Here is a 9,822-nt window from a genome sequence, read left to right as displayed (position 1 = left end):
GCGCCTGGGTGGCTCAGTCGTTAAGCGTCTGCCTTCAGCTCAGGTCATGATCCCAGGGTCCTGGGATCGAGTCCCACATTGGGCTCCCTGCTCGGCGGGAAGCCTGCTTCTCCCTCTCCCACTCCCCCTGCTTGTATTCCTGCTCTCACTATCTCTCTCTCTCTGTCAAATAAATAAATAAAACCTTTAAAAAAAAAAACAAAAACAAAAACAAAATAATTCTTATGCCAGAGTGGCATATTTTGGGATGGCATATTGTGAGTGCCTTCCAGGGACACGTAACATTTACATGTCCCCCAGGTGATGTCATATGCATAATGGCCGCTGTGCCACAGGGATTCCGGACATTTCCTGGTTGCCTTCCGTGCACCAACTACCATGTGAGATGCTTTACGCCTGTAATCTCATGAAATCACTTAACAAACACAGAAGCTGCGCATTATTTGTATCCTCACTTTAGAAATGAGGAAATTTAGGCTCAGAGACTTTCCGTGATCTGCCTAAGGTCACACACTAAGAAATAGAAGTGAGATTTGAATCTATACCTGTTTACATCCCAACCCTAAGCACTCAACTACTGTGCCACGCAGTCCATGAGACCATAGCATAATCCTGTGGCTATCGTATAATTCCGTCCTACCATTTCCAGAGATTTGATCTAGGGCAAGTTATTTAACCTGATGATTTTCTCATCTGTAGGAGTACTTATGGGGTGTTTAGAAGATTCAGTGAAAGAAGGAACGCAATATATCCTGTTATAGCCTGTACAATCCATAGCAGATGCCCGGGGTACAAGAAATATTAGTCTTTCAGGCGCCTGGGTGGCTCAGTTGGTTAAGCGACTGCCTTCGGCTCAGGTCATGATCCTGGAGTCCCGGGATCGAGTCCCGCATTGGGCTCCCTGCTCGGCGGGGAGTCTGCTTCTCCCTCTGACCCTCTTCCCTCTCGTGCTCTCTGTCTCTCATTCTCTCTCTCAAATAAATAAATAAAATCTTTAAAAAAAAAAAAGAAATATTAGTCTTTCTTCCTTCCTTGCTTTCCTTCTTCTTAATTATTGAAAGAGCTTGAATTATTTCCCCAGGGTATTGATTTGTCTTTATATTGGTATGGACTGAAGGTTATATGGAGCCCAGATACCCAGTACATTTGCTATGGTGAACTGTGAGTTCTCATAGACCTTCATATGAGTTTGACATTGTGCAGTGGGCCCTCAGAAATACTTTTTTTTTTTAAAGATTTTATTTATTTATTTGACAGAGAGAGCGAGAGAGCACAAGCGGGGGGAGTAGTAGAAGGAGAGGGAGAAGCAGGCTCCCCGCCAAACAGGGAGCCCGATGCTAGGCTCGATCCCAAGACCTGAGCCCAAGGCAGGCGCTTAACCATCTGAGCCACCCAGACGCCCCAGAAATACTTTTCAGTGGTAGAAATAACTTTAGAAGAGTTAAAAAAGAAAAATCAGTTATAATAAACATAAAAATCTGAGCTATGTTAGCATTTTTCTGGGTAAACAATGAAGCATTAGTAGATCTTGATTTTTGACCTCATGTAAATTATCCATCTCTGGTCAAATTCAACATAAAATGTCGGTGGTCTTTTACTCCCATAGAGTCATTCCACAAATATTTTTTCAGTGCCGATGTTTCCAGCAAAGAGGATATAGCAGTGAACAAACCTAAGATTCTGCTTTCATGGAGCTTATATTCTGGGGGGTGTGTAGGGAAGTGAGCCTTAAACACATAGACAAATAATTATGTCATGTAACAGAGGTAAGGGTATGAAGAAAAGTAAGGCCGGGTAAGGGGATGGGAGCAAGTACTTGAGTGGAGGAAAGGAATCTTTCTCTTTTATAAAGGATGTTAGGGCAACTGTTATAAGGTGAGCAGAGACCAAAAGAAGGGAGGAAGGGGGACATGATGCTAAGGCCATGATCCAGAGGTATGATCTAGATGCAAAGGCCATTAATGAGGTAGCAGCATGCTCAGCAGTATGCTTAGGAACAGCAGGGTCCCTGGAAAGGTCTGAGCAAGGGGGCGATAAGGTCTGAGACGTGTCGTGGTGAATCCTGGTGACCTGGGGCTTGTGAGCCTTGGTGAGAATTGGCCTTTTATTGAGTAAGATAGCAAATTCCTAAAGGGTTCAGTCTGACTTATTTTTTTTAAAAGAACACTCTGGCTGCTCTTTGGAAAACAGACAGAGATGGACTCTGGGAGCCCAGTGAGGGGCTGTTGTAAACCTCCAGGAGAAAAGTGATGGTGGCTTGATGGCTAAGGTGTTAACAGTGGGGTGAGAAGTGGTCAGATCCCAGACACATTTTAAAGATAGAGACTTCAGGATTTGCTAGGCTAAAGGGTGTAAAAGAAAGAAGGGAGTCAAGGATGACTCCAAGATTTCTGGTCTGAGCAGCTGGAAGAGCAGAGTTGCCCTTAACTGGAGGGGAAAGAGGAGTGGATGTTGTTGGAAGGGACTTTTGAAGGTGTTCTTGACCATCCTCCTTGCTTTTAGTCAGAATACTCGAACCTCCTTTATCCCTATTTTAGTTATTAATGACTTTTAGAATGAGGGTGGTAGTTTCTACTTGAATTTGGTATTCCAGTGTGTTTGTAATTCTCGATTTCTCTGCTTTATTTTTATAGATGGCCAGCTGTTTTCATGGGGAAGTAACAGCCATGGGCAGCTGGGCCTGGGGAAGGAGAGCCCCTCCCAAGCCAGCCCGCAGAGGGTGAGGTCCCTGGACGGCATCCCCCTCACTCAGGTGGCTGCAGGCGGGGTCCACAGCTTTGCCCTGTCTCTCTCTGGGGCTTCCTTTGGCTGGGGAAGCAACAATGCAGGGCAGCTGGCCCTCCGCAAGAATAATGTCCCAGGTAACGAGATAGTCTTCTTCTTGCAGTAAATCATTCTTTCTCTCCAGTTGGAAGACCAACTCTGCAAAGGGGATTCTCGACGATTAGAGCAGTGATTCCCAAACTTTGTGACACATTAGAATCACCTGGGGAGCCATCTTAATTTTTGATTGCCACTATAACATATTACCACAAACTTGTGACTTAAAACAACATAAATTTATTATCTTATAGTTCTGGTGGTCAGAAGTTTGATTCAGGTCTCACGGGGCTAAAATCAAGGTGTCAGCAGGGTTGTGTTCCTTTCTGGAGGCTTCAGGGCAGCCAGGTAGGGGATGGGGATGGGCCTTGCACCACTTTCTTGTCTTTTCCCCCTTCTAGAGTCCACCTGCATTCCTTGACTCATAGCCCCCTTCTTCAAAGTCAGCAATGGCTGGTGAAGTCTTCCTCAGGTCACATTACTCTGACAGTGATTCTTTTGTTAAAGAACCCTTGTAATTACATTGGGCCCACCCAGATAATCCAGGCTAACCTCCTTATTTTATTTTTTTAAAGATTTTATTTATTTGAGAGAGAGCAAGTATGAGAGAGCACAAGCAGTGGGGAGGGGCAGAGGGAGAGGGAGAAGAAGACTCCCCGCTGAGCAAGGAGCCCGACATGGGGCTCCATACAAGGACCCCGGCACCAAGACCTGAGCCGAAGACAGACACTTAACCGACTGAGCCACCCAGGTGCCCCTAACCTCCTTATTTTAAGGTCAACAGATTAGCAACTTTAATTCCATCTGCTTCATTAACTCCTCTTTGCCAAGTAACCTAACATATCCACAGCCTCTGGGGAAGGACACGGACAGCTTTGAAGCCCCTTATTTTGTCTGCCATAAGAGCATTTAAAAATCCCAGCACCCAAGTTAGACCCCATACCAAGTAAATCAGAATGTCTGGGGATGGAAGCCAGGCATCAGTCTTTACTAAAGGTTCCACAGGTTATTCCAATGTGCAGCCAAGCTTGTACATTGGATTAGAAGATGCTAGCAGGAGAAACAATCAGTTCGTCTGATAATCCTTAAACTCCCTGCGAAACCTTCCCCATGAGCGCATGAGCCCTATCCCTCCTCCCTCCTCTGTTCAGTTCCTTACAGGACTGGCTAACAGATATTCAGCCGGTACTTAGATCTCATCTCATTTAACTCAGTCAACATGAAGTAAGTCCTCTTATTTTCTCAATTATTATTGCACGCTTGCAGAACACCGACTGTGTGACAGAAATGAATATGACATAATGGCAATATTATTGGGAATAAAGGTCTTAAAACTTAGCTTTCTGGGGCACCTGGGTGGCTCAGTCGTTAAGCGTCTGCCTTCGGCTCAGGTCATGGTCCCAGGGTCCTGGGATCGAGCCCCGCATCGGGCTCCCTGCTCAGCGGGAAGCCTGCTTCTCCTTCTCCCGCTCCCCCTGCTTGTGTTCCCTCTCTCGCTGTGTCTCTCTCTGCCAAATAAATAAATAAAATCTTAAAAAAAAAAAACAAACGTAGCTTTCTAGGAGAATAGCCTTAGGCATTCCAGAAGATTTAATAGTTTTCAGAAATAGTTGCTAAAAGACTGTTTTTCTTTCTTTTCCAAAGCAGGGCCTTCCCTCTGTTTATAATACTTCTGAGTGCTCATTTTAAAAATTATGCTAACAAATTATAAGATGATAAAAATATTAAAAGATGTGAAAACTCATGAAATCTGAGTCTTATACTCTAGAGATTCTGCTTTCTTTCAGTACTGCAAAGCTCCAAGCCTCGTTCAATTGGTGCGCTGAAGAATCTAGGTGTGATTTATATCAGCTGTGGTTATGAGCATACTGCAGTGCTTACCCAGGTAATCTAAAATGTTTTGCTATTTGTTTTTGAATTCCTGAGAAATGTTACCACAAGGTACATGTACTGACTGTTGTTGAAAGCAATGTGTGTATCAATATCTCAGCATATCCATTCAATGTACAAATATCTAAAGAGGAGAAATTAACCAAATATAAACCATGAAATTTTCAAGATCTTATAACAGAAGCTAATTTCAGCTTTAAGAAATATTTTTAGATACCCACTAAATTAGATTAACGGGGTGCCTGTTTGGCTCAGTTGGTAGAGCATGCAACTCTTGATCTTGGGGTTGTAAATTTGAGCCCCACGCTGGGTGTAGAGATTGCTTAAAACTAAATCTTAAAAAAAAATTAAAAAACGATTAATATAGGAGCTAATCCTTTTAGCAATTATTCATTCATAATGTAGTTATACAGATGAAAATTAATGTAGAAGCAACAAAGTAATTTTTACAGGTTTCAATAACCCAAATTATAGACTAGAACCTACTTTGTTCCATTTCTTGCTTGGCACAATTACAAGCCCGCTTTGTAAATGTTTGCCTCCTCTTCTTGTACTGACCAAATAGTATGTTCCAATGGGATGGATTCTCTCCATAGCCATAAGGAATAGACTTGAAAACTATTTGTGTGGTTGAAATGTTTATTTAAAAACTAAATGAATCACTGACCTCTATCTCTGAAACGAATACTACATTATATGTTAATTAATTGAATTTAAATGTTTTTTATTTAAATAAGCTAAAAAGTGAATAAAAACTAAATATCTAAAGTAATTTGCATTATTTTATTTATTTATTTATTTTTTATTAGAGAGAGAGTGTGCATGTACATGAGTGAGGGGGTGGGGGGCAGGGGCAGCAGGAGAAGGAGAGAGAGAATCCCAAGGACACCTCACCCACTCCCCCCCTCACACTCACTCTATCTCTCTCTAAAAAAAAATCTTTTGAGAAAAGATTATTTTCAGAGATCTCAAAGAAATAAAGCAACCATCTACTTAAATATTAGTGTTACTCTTAAACCAATTAATTTGTCCATCCATTCATTCTACAATGAATGCCAATGGTTTCTCACATTTAATGAGTTAACCCTTACATTTATTACTAGAAATAATAAATATAAGACCCCTCCCCTTTATATAGAGCTTGTATTTCACATAGTGCTCTCATACAATTCTCTGATACTTAAGCTTTAAGTTTTTAGTTACTTTTTAAAATCTGAAATTCGTCTGATTCTGTCTTTTTCAAACAGACTGGGAAAGTGTTCACTTTTGGAAGCAATAGCTATGGACAGCTAGGACACAGCCCCACTGCTGAGAAGGAAGGTCCACAACTCATGGAAGGAATTGATGGCCTAGTTTCACAGATAGATTGTGGAAGGTAAGGGGCTAGTTTTTTGTTTTTAGTGTGAGTAGAGAGTGCTGTATTTTATTACTTCGAAATGACTCCTTAGGGCAACCCTCTCAGGTCCCCTCCCTCTTCCGGAGCTTTGTACTATGGTTCAGTAAACTTGGCTGTTCATCAGAAAAAAAAAAAAAAGACTCCTCAGCAATGTTATCAAACCTTAAAACCCAAAATATGTGACTACTCTTTTTATAGATCATTTTCCTTTCTGAAAATTTACTTCTTTCAAATATAGTTTAAGTTGTCTATTTTTTCTCATTTATTCTAGACATTTCATTTATTTAATAAGAATTTATTGGAAGTCTACTGTGTATAGACCACCTTACTAGGTGCTGGGGGTTGGGAGGAGGGTTTAAGATAAAAATAGTGGTGGGGCACCTGGGTGGCTAAGTTGGTTAAGTGTCTGACTCTTGACTTCAGCTCAGGTCATGATCTCAGGGTCCTGGGACTGAGCCCCGCCTATATCGGGCTCTGCACTCAGCACAGAGTCTGCTTGAGATTCTCTCTCTCCTCTCCTTCCCCCTCTAACCTGCCCCTGCTCGTGTGCACACTAGAGCTCTCTCTCTCTCTCTCTTAAATAAATAAATAAAAATAGGAGCGCCTGGGCGGCTCAGTCGGTTAAGCGTCTGCCTTCGGCTCGGGTCATGATCTCAGGGTCCTGGGATTGAGCCCCACATCGGGCTCCCTGCTCAGTGGGGAGTTTGCTTCTCCCTCTCCCTCTGCCTGCCACTCCACCTACTTGTGTTCTCTGTCTCTCTCTGTCAAATAAATAAATAAAATCTTAAAAAATAATAAAATAAAAATAGTGGTGTTTGCCTACTTAAGTTGATAAGACAAGATTTAAAGTATTCTCATGCAAATAGAAGATAATATGTATTTGCATATGCATTCAGAGTTTTGCATAACCTAATTATGAGGACACTGAATATTATCTACCCAATTCATAAAAAACAAAGCTTACATTTAAAACACAAATGGTATAGGATGCCTGGGTGGCTCAGTCGGTTAAGTGGCTGCCTTCGGCTCAGGTCATGGTCCTAGGGACCTGGGATCGAGCCCTGCTTCAGGCTCCCTGCTCCGCGGGAAGCCTGCTTCTCCCTCTCCCACTGCTTCCCCTCCTTGTGCTCTCTCTCTTCCTCTGACAAATAAACAAAATAAAATAAAAAAACAAAACAAAAAAACACAAATGAAAGAAACCATAGTAAAGACCCATCGATAATGTTCTATCTTTAAGGTTAGTAATAAGTTAATATTCACCTGCCATTTGTTTAGTCACATCATTTGGTACCCTCTCACCCTGACATTATGATAAGGGATCTGAGTACTTAGTATAAGATAAATCTGTTATTTTGTGTTAGGAGACGTCATCTTTCTCAAAAAGTGTGAGTACTTTGATCTTCATTGTATTCTGTCTCTTGCAGTTACCACACCCTTGCATATGTCTACACCACTGGAAAGGTAGTGTCTTTTGGTCGCGGACCAAGTTGCAAAAGCAGACCAACTCATCCGGAGGCTCTGACAGAGAACGCTGACTTTACCTGCCTGATTTCTGCTGATGGTACGAGTGGTCCCACTAATTTATGATTTTGTTTTATTTTATTGATGCCACTGGAGGAGAAATATTACTTATCTTCTTTTCACAAGAGTACATAGAACTGTGGTTCTTTTTGTACTGTTATTTTTAAATCTGTACAATATGCATCTTTTCTTATGTAATGATTCCTGGAGGTTTTTTTCCTAAAGATTAGGGTAATATGAAAAAGATCCCAAGTCGATGAACTATCAGAAAGATACACTTTTATATATTTAATCAAACCTCTTGTAGGGGCGGGCACCTGGCAGGATCAGTTGGTGGAGTGTGTGACTCTTGATCTCAGGGTTGTGAGTTTGAGCCCCATGTTGGGTGTAGAGATTGCTTAAAATCAAATAAAAAAACATAAACAAAAAAACCCTCTTCTAAAGTACATCACCCTGGTTTCATTATGTAAGTGCATGAAAAATTAAATTTTAAGTATATACAACATGTAACCTGATCAAAATTAATCTTTTATGGTGCTTGTAGTCAAAATTCATCTAGAAGAATATAAATTGCCAATAAATAAGTAAATTTGGCTTGGTAATATATCAGATTTTGTTTTGTTTTAAAGATTTTATTTATTTGGGGCGCCTGGGTGGCTCAGTCGTTGGGCGTCTGCCTTCGGCTTAGGTCATGATCCCAGCGTCGGGTTCGAGCCCCACATCGGGCTCCCTGCTCCACCGGAAGCCTGCTTCACCCTCTCCCACTCCCCCTGCTTGTGTTCCCTCTCTCGCTGTGTCTCTCTCTGTCAAATAAATAAATAAAATCTTTAAAAAAAAAAAAAGATTTTATTTATTTATTTGAGACAGAGAGAATGAGAGAGAGAGAGCACATGAGAGGGGGGAGGGTCAGAGGCAGAAGTAGGCTCCCTGCCGAGCAGGGAGCCCGATGAGGGACTCGATCCCGGGACTCCAGGATCATGACCTGAGCCGAAGGCAGTCGCTTAACCAACTGAGCCACCCAGGCGCCCTATCAGATTTTGTTTTAAAGATTTTATCTGTTTTAGAGAGAGAGAGAGCATGCACAAGAGCACGGGTCGGGGGGAAGCAGAGGGAGAGGGACAAGCAGACTCTATGCTTCTGCAAAGCCCAACGTGGGGCTAAATCCCACGACCCTGGGATTGTGACCTGAGCTAAAATCAGAGTCAGACACTTAACTGACTGAGCCACCCAGGCACCCCAATATATCAGGGTTTTTTTAAGACTATGTTTTTAGAGCAGTTTTAGGTTTATAACAAAAGATTTATTTTTTTACTTCTAAAAACAATAAGCATGGATTTATACTTTCTTTTAGACCTTGCGGATTTTCAAGTCAAACATATTTTTGCTGGAACACATGCCAGTTTTGTGACAACTTATCAGGTATCTATTATACTTTCTGTTTCTTTTAAAAATATTCTTAAAAAAAACAAAAACAAATAAAAATCATTTTTTTCTGTCTAGATTTCAGAGCAGTGTTTCAAACATTGTATCATTTGTATATATTCAAATTTTTTACTAAGAAGATCCTCTGTTAGAATGCTTCTTAAAAAATAATTCTGAGGGGCACCTGGGTGGCTCGGTTGGTTGGGTGTCTGCCTTCAGCTCCGGTCATGATCCTGGGGTCCTGGGATAGAGCCCTGCATCCCTTCCTGCTCGGCAGGAAGCCTACTTCTCCCTCTCCCTCTGTCACTCCCCCTGCTTGTGCTCTCTCTCTCTGTCAGATAAATAGATAGAATCTTTTAAAAAAAATATTCTGTTATTTTCGGGTTGCCTGGGTGGCTCAGTTGGTTGGGCATCTGATTCCTGGTTTAGGTTTGGGTCTTGATCTCATGGGTTGTGGGATGGCCCTGTGTCAACTAGGCTCCATGCTCAGTGGGGAGTCTGCTTGAAAGATTCTCTTCCTCTACCCCTCCCCCTACTTGCTCGCACACTCCTCTCTCTCAAATGAGTAAATAAATCTTTTTGAAAAAATGAGGTATAACCTATTTAAAAAAATATCCTGTAATTTTCACTTCCTCCTCACATCTCTTAAGATGAGACCCCCAAACCTAAATTCATTGCTTCTACACTGTTTATCATTAAGTAATATTGATGATAATGACAGCAGTGATTAATATTAATTGTAGTCATCATGAGTTAGGTACCAATTAAAATAC

At 41.6% G+C, this 9,822-nt stretch overlaps 1 protein-coding gene across 1 annotated transcript; it reads left to right on the top strand.

Annotated features, from left to right (window-relative positions):
- Positions 1-2,554: 2,554 nt before the first annotated feature.
- LOC145719555 (putative E3 ubiquitin-protein ligase HERC6) lies at positions 2,555-9,128 on the top strand (the record flags this gene model as incomplete). Its single annotated transcript, XM_081811035.1, has 5 exons — positions 2,555-2,861; positions 4,608-4,705; positions 5,958-6,085; positions 7,531-7,667; positions 8,979-9,128. Coding segments are annotated over 5 exons (798 nt in total), but the record flags the coding sequence as incomplete, so codon positions are not given.
- Between the last annotated feature and the right edge of the window lie 694 nt (positions 9,129-9,822).

Source organism: Leptonychotes weddellii, unplaced genomic scaffold, assembly GCF_054177405.1.
Source record: "Leptonychotes weddellii isolate Sample4059 unplaced genomic scaffold, ASM5417740v2 HiC_scaffold_5194, whole genome shotgun sequence".
Lineage (NCBI taxonomy): Eukaryota > Metazoa > Chordata > Mammalia > Carnivora > Phocidae > Leptonychotes > Leptonychotes weddellii.
The sequence above is the reverse complement of the archived record's forward strand: the minus strand, read 5'-3'. Positions and strand labels throughout refer to the sequence as shown.